Below are 24,263 nucleotides of genomic sequence, written 5' to 3'. Positions count from 1 at the left end.
AAAAATTGGGTCTACGGTCAATGAGAAACTTAGTAAGGTTCTGATTTATACTCTACATTATAATATTCTATTTCTATTGTCACACAATTTAACTTAATTAAGCACATTTCTATCAGTGCAGAAAGTTCCTCATCCTATAAAAACAAAATTATTAGGATAATACAAAAATATTTAAAATTAAATTACAAGAAATATAAAGTTTTCAGTTTTAACAAGGAAGTCAGAGTTTTGGGGAACATGTGATAAAAGTTACCAGGTTTAAAAACAAGATTTTTGGTCTACTGACAGGTGTACCTGACAGGCATAGTGAGAACAATTAACAGGCATAGTGAGGGTACCTTTGTAGCATATATAAAATAACTTTTTAGGTATGATAATCCCAATTTTTAAATTTTATGCTTCCAAAAGTGCTGCCCAATAAGTAGTTTGAGCCAATGAGCATACATTAAATGGCAGGATTATTAATAACTATGACTCAACAAAGAGTCATAATTCAACTGCCATATCTTCGGTTTAAACTAAACACATACTACAGTTCCTTTTTCTAACTCCTTGAGCCACTGTTTATATTTACACTATCTTTAAAAGCTCACCCTTTAACATAATCTCAACACAAATCAATGAGAATTCTTCCTTTACCCTTAAAATACCTACAATTTGTACTAAATGTCACCTCTATTCAAACTTTAGAAGTTTTAAGAAGGCTAGACTTTCTTAAAGAACACAGAATGAAGTTGATAGGTTCTTGAAGGCTAGAAAAGAGAGAGTACCAAGATGGAAAAGAGAATGAGAAGACACAAATTTTGAAATTGAAAAATCAGAATATCAGTGTTTTCCTACACAGTACTCAGAAGTTACCTATGGCTGAGTATTGAAATGTAATTAGTGCAAATGAGCAATTGAGATTGTAATTTTATTTAATTGTAATTAATTTAAGCTTAAACAGCAACATGTGGCTAGTGGCTATTCTATTGACAGTCCAGCTCTAGAGCATAAAGAGAGTCTGGTGTTAAAAACAGAACTACAAATAGTTTTACTTCCAATTATAAAGACTCGCATGAAGACTAAATAAGCATTAGCAAACTTTTTCCACTTAAAATTAAGCTCTTTTATCTTTATATACAGTTCTTAAAGTGCTATGGGCACTGAAGAGGTTTCTAATTCTATTATAGTAACTGACTTCTAAGCCAGCAGATGACTGAGACTTCATAATTTCTGCCTTTTTATCATCACTCCTCTTCCCTTCAATAACACATACACATACACGCATAAGTCATACGGATGTTTTGGGAGAGGTTTTCAGGGTACCTCTAGGAAACTTGAAAAGCCTGGGGTCTTTAAAAGCCTCAGTATTTTTTTAAAAAAGAATCAATTTTAATTAAATTAAAAGAATTAAGTTAACATAAACATAATTTATGCTATCAGATATGACTATCTGATAACATAAATAATATCTGAAACAAAATAACAAAAAGTGTTTTTCTTCAGAATCTCCTTAGGTTATACAGCTATGTTAAAATTTCTAACATGGACTCTGAACAGCAAAGGCCCATCCTTTAAGTACTTCAGAAACTAGAGCCTCAAAAATTTACAAAATTTTATTAAAATAAAAACATGAAGTATTTTAACTTACCTGAACTGCACAACCCAGTAAAAGCAAAAGCAACTTTTTAACTTCTTCTGTGCCTTGTTCTGAAATAAAAAGAATTACTAGGTACAACATTGAACTTTAGTTCAACTGTGATAGTGGTAGAATTAACTCTAGAGATGGTATTCACAACTTGACCAAGGAATTAAGTTTCTAAGTACAGTGAATTCAAAAGAGCAGCTCTTTATGTGCACAATGTGGTAACAGTAGAAGAAATATGCAAGGATCTCCATTTTGAAAGGCTGCAGTAGAGATAAAATAGCTTTCAAAGCTCTATGTGATAAAGTATGCTAACTATAAATCCACCACTTCTCCATAAATCATTATATTACAACAGGATACCAAATTAAGAACTGCTGCTATAGAGACATGCCAGAGTCAGCCAAAATGGTCCCGAATAAGTCCGGCTTCTTTTAGGCCTATTGTGTTTTTTTTCTAAAACACATATCTTATATGATTCATCTACCTATAAAATTCAAATGGCTTTCCACTATGTAGAGTCATAAGAATCAAAACCTTAAATGTCAGTTACAGTGAGGCTGGTAAAATAAAGGTATAATAACAAGCAGGATAAAATTAATGGTCTGTAACAGAGCTGGAAAGTATATTCACTGTCCAACAGTATTCAATCCAAATGTTCTTAAAACACTGAGTCACTCCAGAATTTCACCATCAAGCCAATCTGTCTACAAATTAGTCCAAATTTTCTTTTCAAATAATTCCTCCTACTCTCCATGAAACCTTCCTAGCTACACTGATCACCCTTCCCCAAATATACATACATACACATGCCACTGCCATAACTTCTGTTACCCGCTCTGTCTGTCCTTCTTTGCTACCCCTCTTTCCTCTAATGAACTACTTACTAATCTAATCACAATAACATGCACAGCTCTTACATCTCTGTGTAGTCTTCCTTGACCCAAATACCAGTGGTCTCCAGCCCTAATTTGCCAACTTTAATCAACAGCTCCATATTTTATAAGCCTTAACATTTTTACATCTATTTTGCATTAATTATTACATGACCCAGTAATCTGTTTATCACCCACCAAAACACAAGATCCTTCAGAACATAAACCATTTTCTTTATATTCCTGGTTCCTCTAACTTGGTAAGTAAATCCTAAATATATGTGGAATTGAAAACAACTCCATTCTATACACAACACTTTTTCATTTTTTATTTGTATATTCAAACATTCCAGAATGTCTCGAAAGAGCACCTAACCTCCTAATTCACCCCCATGTAATTGGGAGTTTCCTCAACAAAACCAGCTGCTTGGATTTAGCTTTTATTTTGGTTTTATCTTTGTTTTGACTGAAGGTCAAACAGTCAAACAGTCTTCTCCAATTAACATAAACATTAATTGGAGAAGATATACTTGATTTGGGTTACATGTAGCCTATAAGAATTAAATCCTTTGTTGAAACTGTTAGGTAGCTGTTAATTTTCCCAATTGTTCAAAACTTAAAACCCTGAACATATCACAATTAAAATCTGGTAAAGGGCAGAAACTTTGAAGAAAATAATTTAAATGATCTAAGAAACTATTTCTCATCTTTTTTCCACTCAAAAGTAGTTTAATTCAACTTGAAAATGTATGTGCATGCTCAGTCATGTCCAACTCGTTGTGGCCCCGTGGACTATAGCTTGCCAGGCTCCTCTGTCCATGGGATTTTCCAGGCAACAATACTGGAGTGGGTTACCATTTCCTCTTCCAGGGGACCTTCCCAACCCAGGGATAGAACTGTTCTCTTGCTTCGGCAGGTGGATTCTTTACTACTAGCACCACTTGGGAATCAATCAGTAAAACCTTAGATTCAAACAACTCTTGGCAATGGTGCATGTGTGCTAGTAAGTCCCATTCAACCTTGCAATTCCATGGACTGTGGTCCACCAGGCTCCTCTGTCCGTGGGATTCTCCAGACAGAATATTAGAGTGTGCTACCTTTCCTTCTCCAGGGCATCTTTCCCACCCAGTGATCAAACCCTCATCTCTTACATCTCCAGCATTGACAGGCATGTTCTTTACCACCAACGCCACCTGGGAAGCCCAAAGCAAAAACCCGAACAGAGTGAACAGAATCCTAGAAGTCATTTCAAAATCACTTCTTTTCAAAGCTTACATTTTTCTAAGCTTTTAACTACTGTACTTAATTTCCATACTTATCTTTAAGGCACTAAAAATCATCACAGAAAAGTATCAATTTGGTAGAGTCAGAAAAACACTGGACTTAGTGATGTTTGTCTGATTCCGCTACAACTTACAAATATTCTGTTCATTTTCTCTATATAGAATGGATTATCACCTCCAACTTTCCCTACAGACTGATGAAAAACGGAGTGTGTTAATGGAAATAACATCTTAGTAAGCATTACAATATTACACAAAGATGATATTATCTTTATTATCAAAGTATGCTAATTTTAATACTTACCAGAAAAGGGATTTTTGCCAATGATTAAGACATTTGGCAATGACATCATGATCAACTGCTGTAAAGTCTCCTATAAAAAGATACACAAAGGTTGCTATATGGGTAAGCTGACAGGGTAATTACTCAACAAGCTATGACTTACTATTTGCACGTCTCTTAGGCATGCTATACCTACACTGCTGCTGCTGTTGCCGCTGCCAAGTCACTTCAGTCGTGTCCGACTCTGTGTGACCCCATACACGGCAGCCCACCAGGCTCCCCATCCCTGGGATTCTCCAAGCAAGAACACTGGAGTGGGTTGCCATTTCCTTCTCCAATGCATGAAAGTGAAAGTGAAGTTGCTCAGTTGTGTCTGACTCTTAGCGACCCCATGGAATGCAGCCTACCAGGCTCCTCCATCCATGGGATTTTCCTGGCAAGAGCACTGGAGTGGGTTCCCATTGCCTTCTCCGATACCTACACTGGTATACTGCAATTAAAAAGCTTACAAAATGTGAAAACAAGGTAACCAGTCTTAAATCTTTTGTAATGATAAGTTAATGACTTAAATAACTAAAAGTGTAAGATGTCCATAAAACAAAAATGTCCAAGTTGAACTGAATGTTAGGTATAATTAAACAAGCTTCTTCAATAAAAATTCAAGTATGTGTGCTTTTTGTTGTTTGGTTTTTTACTACTTCTAAGAGAATTAAAAAAATCAACCGATAGTAAAATTAAGAAAGCTAGTTAGTTCATTAAAAATCCTATCTTACGATCATTTTCATAAAAATGAATGATTCTTCCTAAGTGAATCACTATTTATCTCCTATCAAAAACAGACGTTTCACTCCCTTTGACTTCTGTCAAACCTTTTGTGACAAGAATATATACAAACTTTTATGGCAGAGAATGATTCAAAAAGAACTGAATGCTTCCCAACTCTTTTTATTTATATGCCCAGGATGCATCTGCTGTTCTTTGAGCAAATGAGGGCACACACCATGTCTACACTGTAACGACCACCAATGACACACTGCAAAGGGTCTGGGAGGAGAGACTGGAGCCGACCACTGCAATGTGCGAACACTGGGTCTCTGCAACACCAAACACTAACAAGTGCTCAACTACCGGGCTTCCACTACTCATTCAGACACACGAGCTGCTACGGAGTAATGTTTTGTTATTTCTTTCTGAACCAATCTTTAACACTACGACAAACAAGCAAATAACCATGAAAACCTAACTTGTATTGCTTTTAAAAAACTGTGCAATTCTACATCTACAAGTGTTTTCTTATAGCAAGAGAATAGCATGATCCCAGAGGCTAGTTAGAATTGATCTTTTATCTATAATTTGTGACAGATATGTATTAGAAAGTTATAAAAAAATTTCTTCAGTATTATATTCACTAATTCTTAAAAAAACTAACACCAAAAATATGCACACATTTAAAGAAAGGTAAACATTTAGCATATGCTGAACACAATAAAGAATACAGTTAAAAATATTATGTAAATATTGTTAATAATATTAAAAATAAGTGTCAAAAACTGCTACGATCACTTGCTCCAACAGATGATATTAAGTTTGGGAGTATTTAGTAAGTGAATTTTCAAGTTAAAAGCAAGGTATCTCAAGATAACATATGCTATAGTCAAGTATGTAACAGCTAAATGGACTTTAATAAATGTCAAATTAATTGTAATTTTTAGTTTCCTTGTTCTCATTTTTATCTCATTTTTTATGATTTTGTTGAGTATGTAGTTCTAGAATCCTTTTTGCTCTTTTAGAGAGAGAAGGTAAACACCTGCAAAACACTGAGAGAAAAGTAATTATTAACCTATAAGTACATACACAACAAAACTATCTTTTAAGAACAAGGATGAAATAAAGGCATTTTCAGACAAACACTGATAAACATTACTATCAACAAGCCTTTTCCGCACAAAACAACTAATGGATGTACTTCAGTAAGAAAGTAGTATCAAAGGTAGATCTGAGATACAACAGAAAACCATGTATGGGAAAAAAAGGAAAATACAGGACTTGATCTAAAAGAACACTGATTTAATTTATTTAACAGTATGCTCAATATTTAATTAATGGGGTTTAAAAAGAGAACTAAAATACAAGGCAAGAGGAGCTTAAAAACTGTAACAGGGAATGGCTAAAATAAGGCAAATTGGAAGTGGTCAAATAGGAGATGGTGAGAGGGAACACCGACATTCTAGGAATCAGTGAACTAAGATGGACTGGAATGGGTGAATTTAACTCAGATGACCATCATATCTACTACTGTGGGCAGGAATCCCTTAGAAGAAATGGGGTAGCCATTATAGTCATCAAAAGAGTCTGAAATGCAGCACTTGGATGCAATCTCAAAAATGACAGAAATGATCTCTGTTCGTTTCCAAGGCAAACCATTCAATATCATGGTAATCCAAGTCTATGCCCTGACCAGTAACACTGAAAAGCTGAAGTGGAACGGCTCTATGAAGACCAACAAGACCTTCTAGAAGTAACACCCAAAAAAGATTGTCCTTTTCATTACAGGGGACTGGAATGCAAAAGTAGAAGTCAAGAAAACACCTGGAATAACAGGCAAATTTGGGCTTGGAGTACAGAATGAAGCAGGGAAAAGGCTAATAGAGTTCTGCGAAGAGAACACACTGGTCATAGCCAACACCCTCTTCCAACAACACAAGAGATGAATCTACACATGGACATCACCAGATGGTCAACACCAAAATCAGACTGATTATGTTCTTTGCAGCCAAAGATGGAGAAGCTCTATACAGTCAACAAAAACAAGACCGGGAGCAGACTGTGGCTCAGATCATGAACTCCTTATTGCCAAATTCAAACTTAAATTGAAGAAAGTGAGGAAAACCACTAGACCATTCAGGTATGACCTAAATCAAATCCCTTATGACTATACAGTGGAAGTGAGAAATAGATTTAAGGGACTAGATATGATAGACAGATTGCCTGATGAACTATGGACAGAGGTTCGTGACTTTGTACAGGAGACAGGGATCAAGACCAACCCCAAGAAAAAGAAATGCAAAAAAGCAAAATGGCTGTCTGAGGAGGCCTTACAAATAGCTGTGAAAAGAGAAGCAAAAAGCAAAGAAGAAATGGAAAGATATACCCATTTGAATGCAAAGTTCAAAAGAATAGCAAGTAGAGGAAAGAAAGCCTTCCTCAGCGATCAATGCAAAGAAAGAGAGGAAAACAACAGAACAGGAAAGACTAGAGATCTCTTCAAGAAAATCTGAGATACCAAGGGAACATTTCATGCAAAGATGGGCTCAATAAAGGACAGAAATGGTAGGGACCTGACAGAAGATATTAAGAAGAGAATACACAGAAACTGTACAAAAAAGATCTTCACGACCCAGATAATCATGATGGTGTGATCACTCATCTAGAGCAAGACATCATGGAATGTGAAGTCAAGTGGGCCTTAGGAAGTATCACTACAAACAAAGCTAGGGGAGGTGATGGAATTCCAATTGAGCTATTTCAAATCCTGAAAGATGATGCTGCGAAAGTGTTGCACTCAATATGCCAGCAAATTTGGAAAACTCAGCAGTGGCCACAGGACTGGAAAAGGTCAGTTTTCATTCCAATCCCAAAGAAAGGCAATGCCAAAGAATGCTCAAACTACCACTCATGTCACATGCTAGTAAGTAATGCTCAAAATTCTCCAAGCCAGGCTTCAGCAATACATGAACCGTGAACTTCCAGATGTTCAAGCTGGTTTTAGAAAAGGCAGAGAAACCAGAGATTAAATTGCCAACATCCGCTGGATCATCGAAAAAGTAAGAGAGTTCCAGAAAAACATCTATTTCTGCTTTATTGACTACGCCAAAGCATTCGACTGTGTGGATCACAATAAACTGTGGAAAATTCTGAAGGAGATGGGAATACCAGACCACCTGACCTGCCTCTTGAGAAACCTGTATGCAGGTCTGGAAGCAACAGTTAGATCTGGACATGGAACAACAGACTGGTTCCAAATAGGAAAAGGAGTACATCAAGGCTGTATATTGTCACTCTGCTTGTTTAACTTGTAAACAGAGTACATCATGAGAAACACTGGGCTGGAGGAAGCACAAGCTGGAATCAAGATTGCCCAGAGAAATATCAATAACCTCAGATATGCAGATGATACCACCCTTATGGCAGAAAGTGAAGAAGAACTAAAGAGCCTCTTGATGAAAGTGAAAGAGAGTAAAAAAGCTGGCTTAAAGCTCAACATTCAGAAAACTAAGATCATGGCATCCGGTCCCATCACTTCATGGCAAATAGATGAAGAAACAGTGGAAACAGTGGCTGACTTTATTTTGGGGGGCTCTAAAATCACTGCAGATGATGATTGCAGCCATGAAATTAAAAGATGCTTCCTCCTGGGAAGAAAAGTTATGACCAACCTAGACAGCATATTAAAAAGCAGAGACATTACTTTGTCCACAAAGGTCTGTCTCATCAAGGCTATGGTTTTTCCAGTGGTCATGTATGGATGTAAGAGTTGGACTATAAAGAAAGCTAAGCGCCGAAGAATTGATGCTTTTGAACTGTGCTGTTGGAGAAGACTCTTGAGAGTCCCTTGGACTACAAGGAGATCCAACCAGTCTATCCTAAAAGAAATCAGTTCTGAATATTCATTGGAAGGACTGATGTTGAAGCTGAAACTCCAATACTTTGGCCACCTGATGTGAAGAGCTGACTCATTTGAAAAGACCCTGATGTTGGGAAAGATTGAGGGCAGGAGGAGAAGGGGACGACAGAGGATGAGATGGTTGGATTTCATCACCGACTCAATGGACATGGGTCTGGGTGGACTTGGGGAGTTGGTGATGGACAGGGAGGCCTGGCGTGCTGCGGCTCAAGGAGTCGAAAAGAATTGGACACAACTGAGCCACTGAACTGAACTGAACTACGGTCATAATACTATTGCATAAAAAGAGTAAGCTACTGATTACTTTTGGCTTTTGCTACGAAAAGAATAAAAGGTACAATTTCAAGAGCAGTTTCCCAAAAAAACCGAAGTAGGGTGAAAAATTTTAAACCAGTAGACAGAAAAACATGTAGAAACAATTATAAGTGGTATAATTTCTCCAGAATTATAAAACAATGCTAAACTCATTTGCAGCTGAAGTGTTTCATTATACAAATTATCAGGAAATTTAAAAAATCGTAAAACAATAATTATTTGTAAATTTGATAATTATGAAGTACATGTTTGTATCTTTAACACTTCATAAGAAACAAACTGTGTTATGACTACTCTACCTCCAACAAATAGACCAATACCTGGCATATAATAAGTCTTTAGTATATATTAGGTGACTAATACTAAACAACACAAAAATGTGAATATGCAAGCAGTTCCTAAAAGATTAAAAAAAGAATTACTTACCTGGTAATAAAATTTTATCTGTCTCACCAAAATGGACAGATTATGAATTCTAAGTGAAGCATCATTGTTGACTTTTTTATTTACTCTCTGACTCTCTGATTTAGGATTACTGTAACAAATAAAAAAATGAATACTTTAAAAATTATATTGAAATATACCTATCAACTTATAGACAACAAAAAATCATATAATACATTTTTTCTATAAACAAACTGTATATTCATCTTCATTGACAGATGATCCAAAAGGACACATGATTATTTTGACATGTATTTTGTGGTTTTAATTAATATAAATGCATCTGGTATTTCACAGACAGTGGTAAAATATAAGTCAGATGTTGCACTTCATTCTCATTTTGTCTCTTCATCTTTCCTGAAATGAATAACATTTTATTTCCTTTGAATATATATACTTCCACCACCCAATATAAATCTATTTAAATCAATAATGTAAATTTGGACTAATAATAAATGTTGTATCTTCTCACTGGAAAACGAGGACTATACTTGAGCAGGCAATGTCCCAGAGAAATTAAAGGGTAAAGTGAGGACACAAGATATCACTTTCATCTTGAATAAACTTTGTAGATTTAATAAAAGCGAAGGATTGAAAGATTGTGAAGTAGCATAAGCTGAAGAAGAATAAAAGGTAGGACATGGTTAAGAAAGAAATTCAATGACACCAAAAGCAAAGGCAATAAACACAAAAATAAACAGGCATGACTACATCATACTAAAAAGCTTCTGGACAGCAAAGGATACAGTAAAAAACTGATAAGGTAAATAACTGAATGGGAGAAAGTATGTACAAATCATTTATTTAATGGGGTTAATGTTCAAAATATACAAAGTACTCATACACCTCACTAGTGAAAATGATTTTAAAATAGGTTGAGGAACTGAATAGGCATTTAAAAAAAAAAAAAAAACCACCATCCAGATGGTCAATGGGTGTATGAAAAGGTGCTCAACATCACAAGAATCAGGAAAATGCAAATCAGAACTACAAAGAAGTAATACCTCATACCTGTTGGAATCTCAGTCATTAAAAGACAAGTGATAAGGGTAGGTGAGGATGCGAAGAAAATGATCCCTGTGCACTGCTGTTGCGAATACATTGGTGCAACCACTATGAAAGTTCCTCAAAAACCTAAAAACAGAACTACCGTATGATCCAGCAATCCCATTTCTGGGTATAAAAACCAAAGGAATAAAAACAAGATCTCAAAGAGATAACGGTGCTCCCATATTCACTGCAGCATTATTTACAATAGCCAAGATACAGAAACAACCCAAACGTCCTACAACAGATAAGTGGATTAAAAACATATGAAATACACACACAGAGACACACACAGGTACATACACAGATAGGGGGACTTCCCAGGTGGTACTAGTGGTAAAGAGCCTCCCTGCCAATGTGGGAGACTTAAGAGACACAGGTTCAATCCATGGGTCAGGAAGATCCCCTGGAGGAGGACACGACATCTCACTCCAGTATTCTTGCGAGGAGAATCCAATGGACAGAGGAGCCTGGCGGGCTATGGTCCACGTGGTCGAAAAAAGTTGGACAAGACTGAAGTGACTTAGCATGCACACAGATAGCATATTATTCAGACATGAGAAAGAAGGAAATCCTGCCATTTGTGAAAATATGGATGAAACCTGAGGGGGCCATGCTAAGTGAAATAACCTAGAAAGACACAGAAAAATACTGTATATTCTCCTTTATATGTTAAAAAAAAAAAGTCAAACTCATACAGAGTGAAGTAAGTCAGAAAGAGAAACACAAATCGACATATATATAGAATTTAGAAAGACAGTAACAATGATCCTACATGCCGGGCAGCAAAAGAGACACAGATGTAAAGAACAGACTTTTGGACTCCGTGGGAGAAGGCGAGGGCGGGGTGATTTGAGAGAATAACACTGGAATGTGTATATTACCATATGTAAAACAGATGACCAGTGCCAAGTTCGATGCATGAAGCAGGGCACCCAAGCCAGTGCTCTGCGACAACCTGCAGGGACAGGGTGGGGAGGGAGGTTCGAGCAGGGATCGGAATAGGGGGACACATGGACACCCGTGGCTGACCCATGTCGATGTGTGGCAAAAACCTTCACAATACTGTAAAGTAATTATCCTCCAATTAAGATAAATAATTTTTAAAAGAATGTCAAATTCATAGAAATAGTAGAAAAACACTTGCCAGCATCTGGGGATGGGAGAATTGGGTGTAAAGAGGGAGAGGCTGGTAAAAGGGTATAAAATTTCAGCTATAAAATGAATAAGGCCTGAAGATGTAATGAAAAACATGGTAACCACTATATTAAGTAATCGAAATTTGCGAAGAGTGTGGAACTTAAATGTTCTGACACACAGTTAAAAATGTGAGGTGAGGGATGTATTAATTAATTAGATGGTGGGAATCCATTCACATGTACACATACATAAAGCCACCGCTATGTACACTTTAAATAATTACAATTTTGTCAACTATATGTCAATAAAGTTGAAGAAAATAAAAATTTTTAATTACAGTTGTTGTTGTTTTTAAATAATAGGAAATTTAAGTAAAAGGGGTGGCATTAGAATGGAAGGGTATAAGTTAATGCCAGAACATTAGCGAAGATCTAGTTCTTTATTAGGACAAGGAGGTCAAGCTAGAAAAAGACACTGCCAGATGCAATGTCCTTATGCAAGGGCTGAGTGTGTATTATCACAAAGCAGGAATCTAACAAGCTGCTGGGACAGAGTACTAACCCATGATTACAGACCAAGTGCAGGCACCTCCACACGAGAATGCAGAGAAGGCTGACGCTGACCCGAGAACAGGAACTGAACGGACACTTCTCACTCCTTAATCCCTCCCTTTATAACACAGTCTGTTGTACTCCTGATGCCTTCAGTTCCTTCCCTAGACAGCATTCTATGGTGCTTTATTTCAGCAATTCTTTTGTGGGTTACATTTATCAATATTTATCATATTAGAAAATAAAACAAAATTTCACATTTGTTTACTTATTGACTCATTAAAAAAAATAATAAACTGATTATATGCTTACAAACACCAAACCAAAAAAAAATTTATTGAGAAGATTGGCACTGTTTTACTATTTAATCTCTTTAATATCTAGCTTAATGTTAAAAAAGGGGGAGAGCTGATGTTCATCTTCGCTTCTGCATTCCATCTACTGTTTGTGTTATTTTGGTTCATTTATATGAAGAAATAAGGGGCTTCCCCAGTGGCTCAGTAGTAAAGAATTCACCTGTCAAAGCAGGAGACATGGGTTCGATCCCTGGTACGGGAGGATCCCACATGCTGCAGAGCAACTAAGCCCATGTGCCACAACTACTGAGCTTGCACTCTAGAGCCCTGGCATTGCAACTACTGAGCTCGTGCGCCTAGAGCCCATGCTCTGCAACAAGAGAAACCAAGACAGTAAGAAGCCCACACAGCACAATGAGCTGCAGCTGCTCCCTGCAACTAGGAAAAGTCCATGCAGCACCAAAGACCCAGCACAGCCAAAAATAAATCAATACAAAATTAAATCTATATATATAAAAAGAAATCAGCCTCACACAGACATTTAGTTAAAAGAAGACAGAGCCTATGGACTCTCTGAAAGGACCCTCAAACACTACTGTGAAAACTACTGCTTTACTTCAACTATTCTCTTGCCAGCACTCTCAACACTAATCCTTCTGTTCTTGGATCACATTCACACTGTCAATCCCTGATACCGGATCAGCTCAACTGTGCACACTGAGATTGCCCATAGTACTAGGGTGAGAAAATAATACAACTAACACTCAGCTAAGACATCATACAGGTAGGAACAATTAGCACCAAATCCGCCCTCTGCCATAAAGAATTAGAAACTGGACAAAACATACAAAATAACTAATTTCAGACTTTGAGCAACAAATAATATAAGACTATAATCTCTAGCAAAGCTCTCTCTAATGAAACAGTAAGTGCTTTCCAGAATGAGACCTAAGGAAGGATAGCCCACGTCTCACTGAACTCAAGGAGACAAAGTGTGGAGTTTAAGGGAATTAAAAAACTGAAATTTTCAGAAAAGAAAACCAGAGACAAGGAAGCTATACAAAAAAGAGCTCCCAAAATGTGCCCTTAAGATTTTGACTAAATATTAAGCTGTACATATGTACCCTAAAACTCCAGGAGGCTGAACAGAGGACAAGTACAGAAAAGCTGGAAACTAGATAACACCAAAAGCTCACAGAGTGCAAAGAGAAATTTAAGTTCTGACCAGTCAGAATAAATACCTAGAGCATCAGTAGAGTCCTCAAGAGAATCATCTCTTGCAACTAAACTAGCAGTTGAGTAAAAGCTATTCCAGAAGCTCCTTAGAAAGCTTTGCAAACAAGCATTGAAAGGCTCAAGCTGGGAATTCTCTGGCAGTCCGGTGGTTAGGAATCTGCACTTCCACTACAAGGGACAAAGGACTGAACCCTGGTTAGGGAACTCAGATCCCGCATGCCATGTGGTGTGGCAAGAAAAAAAAGGAGAGAAAAGAAAGGATCAAGTTGATTGCAAGTAACTTGAAAATTTGCCAAAACAAACTTCATCACTGTTTAAAGAACAAGATCTAGACACCACCATGTAATAATAACAATGTCCAACATAAAGTAAAAAATTACTAGACATGCAAGGAAGCAAAACAAATAAATAATGTGATTTGTGAACAGGAAAGAAAATGGAAACAGTTAATAGAAACAGATCCAGAAATTAAGAGACCAAGGAAACAGCAAACAAGGATTTCAAAAGAGCTACTATGAATATACTAAAGAACTTTTAAAAAATAAACATTATGTGAAAAAAAGTTAACTTTTTAAAAACCCAAATGGAACTTCTAAGGCTAAAAAATATATCTGAAATGAAAAATTTATTGCATGTGTGTAATAGAAGATAAGAAACTATTAGAAAAGATCAGTGAATTTGAAGATACAGGAAAAAAAAATCTCAAAAAACACAGGAAAAAAAAAAAACACCTGAAATGAACAAAGGAGACTAAAGGAGGTAAGGGGCAACAGATTAACAAAAAAGTTGCATGGACAGTACAGTTTTTTTCCTAAACCATTTGAGAATAAACTGCTGACCTGATACCCAAGAGTCCACACATATTTTAGTATTTACCTTGTACAAACACATGTAACTATCAAAATTGGGAAATTAACAGTCATATAATTTCTATCACCCAATCTTTAGAATCCATTCAAGTTTGCTCCAATTAATGAATAGATTTATAGGAAAAGGATCTAGCTCAAAACCACACTTTGCATTCAGTATTCTGAATTACAATCTTTAGTCTCTTTCAGTTGCGCAGTTTCTATCTTTCCTTGAAATTCATGACCTATGTACTTTAAAAGGTTATAGGCCAGTTATAGGTCAATTTTTTATAGAATGTCCTTCAATTGGGTTTCTCTGATTAAACTGTATACTGCTCATAATTAAGTTCAGGTTACATATCTTTGACAGGGGAAATATAGAAGAGATGCTCTGATCTTCTCAGTGCATGCTAAGAGGAGGTACATGATTTCACTTTATCCCATTACTGATAACATTCACCTTTATCACTTGATTAAATTGGTATCTGCCAGTTTTCTCCATGACAGTTACTATTTTCCTTTTGAAACTATTTTGTGAAGACATACTTTGAAACTATGTCAATAATCTGATTTACATCTATCTTCAATTTATGTATTTGTTTACATCAGTATACACTTATGATTTCCCATAATTATCAGTGATCATAATCTATTAATATATAATTTCTTTTATAGCTATCATAGATTGCCTTTTCATTTTGTTGACTGTTTCTTTAATTGCACATAAATTTTTTAGCTTAATGTAGTCCTAACTGCCTATTTTTGCTTTTGTTGCTGTGCTTGGGGATCATATCCATTGATATGATCCACTTTTAATTTTTACTAAAAATTTTTACTACAAAATCACTTTTTAATTTTCTCTAGGAAGGGCTTTTATTAGCTATATTCAAATTCCTTCCAGTTTTTACTGCTAGTGTGAAAGTAATTTTTTAAAATATATTTGTTAGTAGATTACTAATGATAAGTAAATACAATTTTTGTTTATTTCTCTTATCTTTAGAAATCCTGTTTGTTGGTGCTCTTACAGGTTCTCTAGAATGTAATTTATAGTTTTTCCATAATCAATTATCCCAACACTAATTACTAAAGAGTTTATTGTTTTCCACTGATCTCTACGATTATACCAGATTTCCATGTAAGTGTGCATGTAAGTGTGGCTATACTTTTGGCATCTATTCTGTTTTTCCTGGGTCATTAAAACCCTTTAAATATCACTATGGCTTTACTGCGATCTGGCTTCTATTAGAGCAAGTCCTTCTCCTTTGCTTTTGTTTCGTAAGTTGTCCTGCTTGGTCACACTTGCTGCTCTTTTCTGTGAGTTTTAGGATATTTATTAAGAGTCTATGAAAACGCTTGTTGAGATTTATGAGGATTTTATTAATAAACTAACTTGATAAAACTAATTTGATACATTCACATTAGTAAAATTTTAAAATTTATGCACAACGGTATTTACATTTAAGTAGGCTTTATTTTTTTCCTTGGGATTTTGTTTGTGAAATGGATTTGTTTTCTATCACACCGTCTTCTTGGTTACTGCTAGTGTGTAATAGGAAAACTGTAGTCTGTGTATATTACACTTCTGCTTAACCACCTTTTAAAATTTAGTTTATTCAGTTCATGTTCTTGGATTTTCTAGGTGAAAAAATGAAGCAAATGACAATTTATCTCCTTTCCAAACGTACATCTCGTTTCTAATTTTTAACTTACTGTATTAACAAATAATAATGGAGATAAGAGCTATCCTTATTTTGTTCTCAAATTTCATGAGACTGCTTTTAATGTTTTGCCATAAATACATAATGTTCACTGTAATTTTCTGATCAACCTCCTCCTTCAAGTTAAGTTCCCTCCTAATCCTATTTAATATCTTAATTGGTGAATTTCTCAAACATCTACTCCCATGTGATTCTTCTCATTTAATGTGTTAATGTAGTAAATATTACATTGTTACATCTTTAACACTGAACTGTCCTCACAACCCCAGACTATTACTCCTTCAGCCCCCCATATGTAACTACTATTCCCGTGTTGGTACATCATTCTCTCACAGGCCTTCCAATACTAATCGCCTTTGTGCCTTCCACTCTCTCACCAGAATGTAAGCTCCCTGACAGCAGGGCCCTTATCTTATTATTCTCTAAAATCGGCATACATCCTAAGCAAATGTTTGAGTAGATAAAAAGAATAAATGATCTGAGACCAAGCAAAGAGTTTTAAAAATTGTTGCTTACTATTAAAGAGTTATGAGATGACATTCTCCAAGTCATTTGGCAGACTCGAGTAACACTCCCTACTAAGGTTTGTGTCCCAAAGATCAGCTGAATAACAGAGTTCTAAACCACAATTTGAGACATACAGAACAAGCAAGAATAATAGAAACATACGTTAAATCTGACTTGTGACTGACTTATACTTAAAGCAAATAATGAACAATGAATAGCCCAAAGCAAATGGGTGTATAAGTGGAAAAGTAGGTCTCTTAGGTAAAGGTACCAACCAGAACTAGTCACCCACAAAAATAAGACTATATTTCAGAAGTCAGATCACGTATCATGGCAGACAAAAGATAAACAGCAATAAGGTCAGGTCAAAAAAAATCCAGACAGCTGAAGGGAAATTCCTGTTTTATGTGACTAACTTGGTATCCTTCTTGTCAGTAAGTTACATACTGTATATACATACTGCAGCTATATTATTTAATGTATAAGAGCTTAGTTTAGTCAAGCTATCACTGTGGAGAAAAGTACATTTGTAATTGGGAAAAGACAGCAGGAATAACTCTAGTAAAAATGTTAGGTATACTACAGATACATAAATTTCCTTTGTAATCACATTCAGTAAGAATCTTTTCTCTCTAGTCTTCTTTCATGTTTTATTTCTGTTTTCCTTATTCTGTATTTGAATTCTATTAAATTACCTCTCACCTTATGTCCAAAATGATAACATTAGGACCCAAAAAATACTTTAGAGATTATCTAGTTTCACTATAAATCAGAAAATTGAAGTCCAAAGTAGTAATTTGCCTAGGCTCTCACAGATTCTTCCCTTTATTCTCTTTTAATCTTTTCTCTTATTCAAGAAAACAAAGACAATACCAATAGAAAATGGTTTTGGCAATGTCATCTATAAAATCCATGTGTACAATAAATCATTGCTTTTTTGTTTGTGCATATTCCTGTTTTCATAGTGATTAATTAAACTAAAGAAGATTCATTTCCTTCCCCTCTCCAGTTCATTACAGTACTTACTATTTTATTTAAAAATCTAGGTATTTAATGCAGATGAAAAATACTTAAGAAATTTTATTTTACTAGTACTACTGAAGGGAGAAGGCAATGGCACCCCACTCCAGTCCTCTTGCCTGGAAAATCCCATGGATGGAGGAGCCTGGTAGACTGTAGTCCATGGGGTCGCTAAGAGTCGGACACAACTGAGCGACTTCACTCTCACTTTTCACTTTCATGCATTGGAGAAGGAAATGGCAACCCACTCCAGTGTTCTTGCCTGGAGAATCCCAGGGACAGGGGAGCCTGGTGGGTTGCTGTCTCTGGGGTCGCACAGAGTCGGACACGACTGAAGCGACTTAGCAGCAGCAGCAGTACTACTGAAGAGGTATGTAAACCAAAAATCCCACAAATTTTACAGTACAAGCCCACTGTTACATGCCAATACATAATTCTGATTGTACTGTGGAATAGATGCATAATATTCCAATAAACACATGTGATTTCATTCCCACTTTAACTAATTTTATAATATAAATATTATCTTTGCCTTCACAGAGTTGTTACCAAGTTTCTCTGTGTTCTTAGAGTGTTTTTTAAACTTAAGTCTTAAAGTTTGTGTTAAAATTTTATGTCCAACATTACTCATATGATATTTCAAAATTTATTAATCTGCCAGAAAGGCCTATAGTCTCCTTTGCATAAAGCTCTTCTCTAAGAATTAGCAAGTTTTAAGAGTTTAGAATTTTGGTTTGCTCAAATTTAAGAAATTTTTGCAGAAAAAAATATGTAAGTTCTGTATCGTTTCTTCGGCCTCTGAGAAAGACTGTGTATGACAATTAAAACAATTCTGAATATAGAGAGCAGGAACTGTCCAGTTTTTAAACACTAAGTATAGAAAATGAAATTATTTTAGAAATCTAGGAAAATAGGAAATATGCAACTAAGATATGTCAGAGAAAGTATTTTGAAAAATTGACAGAAAGTACTTCAACACCTAAAGTTAACCTCACTTTCAACAGGGGTCTTAAAAGACAGGGGAATGAAAGTTTCCTAGTGGCTTTATGTTTATAGATATTTGCTATGATTAACATGGGATTTGAGGGGATCTCTAGACAATTAGTAGATCTACAAGATACTAGAATAAGTAGATCTAGTAGACTCATGAGCAATTTCAATAGAATAGTGCAATTCTTTGGTAAGAACTGGCTGATACCTAGGTACTCAAGACCTCAATTTCAGTTTCTAATCTACACTATACCTCTGGGGAGTTGTTTTAGTAATCAATCAAGTCCCTACTGATTTAGAATCATTGGATACTGCATCACAGTCCACCCATAAAGTTCTGAACTGGAGACGGGGGTAACTGCTAAGCACTCTAGGCATGGAGTGAAAGCAATAAACTTTCAATTACAAGGCTTGGGTTTCCCATTTGATTCATGCTTAATTTGAGTTAGTATCACACTGACATATGTTAGGACCCTGAAAACAGGCCTTTTGACCCCAAGAACATCAACTCTTTATGTGAGAGAACTTCTCTCAGGTGAAACTGCCTGAAAAGTCTTAATCTCAATTCCTGTGAAAAGCTATTGAACATTTAAGGATGGATCTACTGAAAATAATGCAATTTAAGAAAATCAGTAACTTTAGGAAAAGTAGTATTTTTTTAAAAAAGAAAAATATAATAAGGATATGCTACCTGGTTCTGAAGGAAACATTACATATGAATATTGATTACTGATTTAACGTGCAATAAATTAGGATAGTGTAAGAAAATAAACAGATGAGACATTAAAAAAAAGCTAAAATCTCACCTACCATTATCAGGAAGTTAGTAGATAATGTCTGAAAGGGATAAATCAAGAAATACTAGGGTAAAAAGTAAAATAAAAAGAAATACTAGAGTAAGTATATTCTCACTACATCTGGGGATAAGCGACAAAGAAAACTACTTTTTTTAAAAAGTTAAAAGCTTTATCCTGGGGAAGAGAAATTAAATGTGACTAAGTTAGGGCAGAGATTGTAGTTTTTCACTGTGAACCTTTTGGTATTAACTAATTCTTTTAACCATGTAGAACACTCTTTTAAAGAGGGAAAAGACACAAAAAAATGCTGTTTCATGAAACTTGTTTATTTACTTTTAGGAAAAAATATGAGGTCATAGACGTGGCACTCAATGCTAGAGATTCAGAGTCACAAGATGTGTGATACTATGCATAAACATAAGGAAATAAAACAATATAAAACATTTCTTCTGTAAAAAGTATGCATTCTATGAAAGACAGAAAGGACTCCACTCCCACTGTATATTTTAAGGTTTATTTCTTTACAGGATACAGGGTCACAGTGTAGCAATTTAAACATACTTAGTATAAGTTCAGAAATCTCTAAAAAGAAACTGGAGTCTATTCAGTATTTTAAAATCCTGTTTTTCTTTCATGTTTAATACTTAAAATACTAAACAAAGATTAATTCAGAAAAAGTCATAATTAATGAAGTTTTAAGTTTTTGAAGGCACACCTTAAAAAAAAAACTATCTTTGAAAAAACCTTTTTCTAAAATAAAAGATGAGCTGTTGAATGATACACACATAATATGTGAGGAAGTACCTTTCTAACCATACACAGCTATCTCTAAGTCAACATAATTTCAAATAGTCCATTTCTTCCTATAAGATGAAAATTGAGAGAGGCAAATAGCCTAGCAATATAAATATAGCTCAAATCTGTCCAGCCACAAGTTAAATGCAACATGGCAGTAAAAGACTGCCTCAAGCAATTTCACATTTATAAATGACCTACTTATGACAAGATACATTAATTTCAGTAAATAGGCTATAGTATTATCTGTCACTGCATACAGTAATTTTTAAATTAGAGTAAAAGAGGAAGGAAAAGTTAACAATTCTGCAACGAATATTCTAAGATTTGGTCCTTATGTAACGAAGGATTTTATCTTTATTTATTCATTGACTAATATCTATGAAAAAGAGAAATCTGATAGTTTTAATGGCTTTATGCTCTTCTACCCAGACTGCAAACCTGTTATGTATCCTCTTGGACCATCTGTTTAGTGTTGGTGCCTAACAACTACATGTGCTCATGTTTTTGACAATGCCATTCTAATTTAAAGCTAGTTGTACACCGGGCTTTCTTTTTTTTAATTTTGAGATATTTCACATAAAACATAAATGAATAGTATTTACATGTCATCTTGAAACATTCTGAAATAACTAATTTGCATATCTAATTTCAAATGTAAATATACCAGGATGATAGCTTTATGAAATATTAACTGGAAAAATATCAAGTAGTAAGGTATCAGGGAACCAAGTGGTTTAAAAAAAAAAAGTATCCCTTCACCTTAGCATCTCCCCCTTCTCACAAACTCAATCATAATGCATGATGGCCAATAATAAAATGTCATATTAATGTAATCTTTTATATATCTATAAAAAATTTTCACCTTTTAACTAATTTGATCTTCACAATGACTAAACAGTCATTCTTGGAGAGGTATACGACACACAATTACCTCACTGAGATTATAGACACAGCCCCAACAATCTTCATGTATTAAAACACTCATAATTTAAGATAGAGAATTTAAGATTCAAAAGCTGAAGAAATATCTGACATTTTCTAGTTAGCCCTAGACTGAGCTAGCAGTACAGCACAATCTTCCCTTAACAAATAGAATTACTGCTCTGATTTAAAAATTGCAAATGGATCCAAAGAGAATAAAACTACAATACACTTAACTCTGGTTTTATCTGAATTGGATAAAATGACTAAAGATACAGCCTTTACTTGTTAGAATGAGACAACATAAGCTCTTCAAATATTAGGTTAGTAATTTTCTAACTTTTCGGTCTGAAGACCTCTTTTCCACTCCTAAAAATTACTGATAACTCTAAGGAGCTTTTATTTACGTGTTATATCTATCTATATTTTACTATATTAGACATTAAAATTAAGAAGTAAAAAATAATTTGTTAGTCTATCTAAAAATAACAAACTCACTGTATGCTATCATAAAGAGCATTTTTATGACAAGTAGATATTCTTTTCAAAAACAGTAAAAAAATTTTAGTAGGGAATGACATTCTTTCATAACTTTGTAAATTTCAAATCTCTTTAATGTTTGGCTTAGTAGAAGACATCTGAATTCTTAAATCCACTTGTACATTCGATACATTATTTTGCTTTAAGTATATGAAAAAAGTTGACCTTACACAAACATGCAATCAGAAAAAGGAAGAGTACTTTAATAGCCCTTTCAGATAATTACTGATATTCTTCTTTGATACTATCAAAACTCAGTGAAATGCGCTTTTTTTTTAAAGGTTGGACACAATCTGGAATTCGAAGCCCTTATCAATGAACTTGTCTTGCTGTTATAACACTAAAACCTACTGGTTTATCTGACACGTTGAATGGATCATTTCTTACCAAGCACTGGTCATTTTGAAAATACTGTTTCACTGAGTTACACAAATCTTCCAAACATTGCACATTTTATTATTCAGTATTTTAAAATTACATTATTATCACCTCCAATCGCACCAGAAAAGTCTTTAAATATTGAGAAGCTACCAAGTTCATGATTTCTATAATTCAGTCTTATCACCGAAAACACATAGTATCAGTTATCTTCCTTGAAGTGATAGGTTCACTTTATTCATTTTTGGCAAAGTGTGTGCAGAGAACTCCAGCCTTAATAACTATAGTTTGCCCGTCAGTCATTCTCTCAAGTAAAAACAGTGTTCCACAAAATAGAGACTTGCTCCGCCTTGCAACTCAAAAAATCATGAGTATTTTTTCTTGAGATAACCATCATACCCCATTATACAACAAAAGTGTTTTAGGCATACTTCCCATTTTGTCCTTCAGAATGTAAAAAAGACACACACTCAAGAGTCAAGACTAAACAAGGTAAATTTTACTTTATGAAGACATTTTAAAGTAAAGCTGGATTTCTTTTTAACTGCAAGAACATAGTGTGAAGAATATAAGCATATATATAAGCATATAGTGTGAAAAATACAAAGACTACCAGTACAATCTGGTGCTACTCCACTATTTACGCTAAGATGTGAGCAGTTTTACCCACTTTTGCTCTTCTACCATTATTGCTTTTGCAACACAGGCAAGAAAGGCAAATGACATCTTAATACTATTATGAAAACAACTCTGACTTGAGAGACAATCAGACAGATTCCCAGCTATCTGCTGGTCTCACTTTGAGACCACTGTGTTAGGCTACTCAACTCCTGTTCTTGACTGTGGAACTCTGAGGACTTAGTATTATGATAATCAGTGCCTTCATAAAGTAAGAGAATCTTCATGTACTCAGTGATCAACCACATGGCGAGTCACTGAAACAAAAACTATTTATACAGTACCAAGGGGCATCACCGACCAGTGGTGGAACTTTCATCCACTGCCCTTAAGCCTTAAGAAAGGGTCACAGAGTCTGTCTAAATCAGTATTCTAGGGTAGTATATGCTCCAGATCCAGTTACCCTAGAGACTCAAGAAATCTCAAACTGAGTTGATGTGTAGTTAGGTATTTTCCTCAATCAGTGACCAACTTATTAACTAGAATGGCTTTCACTCCCACACTATCAATTCACTGAAGATACTTAACCTGAAGTCCATAAATCCTCCTAGGTAATTTAAACAGCTCATTTGATTAATTATCAATGTCATGTATCATTGTCATTTTTGAGAATAAAGCCCTCTAAAATAAGGAAAAACTTTAAAAAGTATTTTCCAAAGTACAATCTATTCTACTTAATGAACTAAAATACACAGTCAGAGAAACTTATCTCAAACAAGAAGTTTTCAAATTTGATTAAAAAATGCTTTCTCATCATCTAATATTAAATAAAAATAGTTCCCATAACCCTAGGGATAACTCTAAGAATATGAATTCTATTGAGAGCAGAATTCTCTTAAATGATACCATAAAAGTGATCCAAAAGGATCACAAGCTAACTTCATTATAAGTCCACCAATTAAAGGCAAAACAACAGGTGCCTATTAAAAAGGCACTGGTAAGGACAGACTGAAATGAAAGAAAAAATACAGTACAAAGAAGTAAAACAGAAGGGAAAAAATAGCCACACATATAACAAGTGTAGTACTGAAAAAGATGTGATCAATTGAAAACCAAGTAAGAAGAATAGCACAAATAAGGAGGCAAGAAAGTATTAATAGGCAAGATGGTCTACAAATGGGAGGAGTAAACTGTTCCAGGGACCTCCAATTTCATAAATATGGATCACTAGTTTTTAATAGAGGAGCATATGATGTAAATTTCAAATATTTTAAAAGTGTCTGGGAACAGCAAAGTTGATGGATAATGGGATGTTCAGAGGAAAAACATGCATTATTCAATAAATAC

At 34.9% G+C, this 24,263-nt stretch overlaps 1 protein-coding gene across 6 annotated transcripts in view; it reads right to left on the bottom strand.

The window, feature by feature from the left end:
* Positions 1–24,263, bottom strand: part of CCDC88A (coiled-coil domain containing 88A) — a 111,513-nt gene that overhangs the window by 74,238 nt on the left and 13,012 nt on the right. For all 6 annotated transcript variants that reach the window (XM_065929260.1, XM_065929261.1, XM_065929264.1 and 3 more), the window contains exons 3-5: positions 9,494–9,602; positions 4,090–4,159; positions 1,634–1,692 (exon numbers count right to left, since the gene is read on the bottom strand). In XM_065929260.1, the coding sequence (XP_065785332.1) occupies positions 1,634–1,692; positions 4,090–4,159; positions 9,494–9,602 (238 nt within the window). The remainder of the gene's footprint in view (positions 1–1,633; positions 1,693–4,089; positions 4,160–9,493; positions 9,603–24,263) is intronic.

Source organism: Muntiacus reevesi, chromosome 3 (assembly GCF_963930625.1).
Source record: "Muntiacus reevesi chromosome 3, mMunRee1.1, whole genome shotgun sequence".
NCBI lineage: Eukaryota > Metazoa > Chordata > Mammalia > Artiodactyla > Cervidae > Muntiacus > Muntiacus reevesi.
The sequence above is the reverse complement of the archived record's forward strand: the minus strand, read 5'-3'. Positions and strand labels throughout refer to the sequence as shown.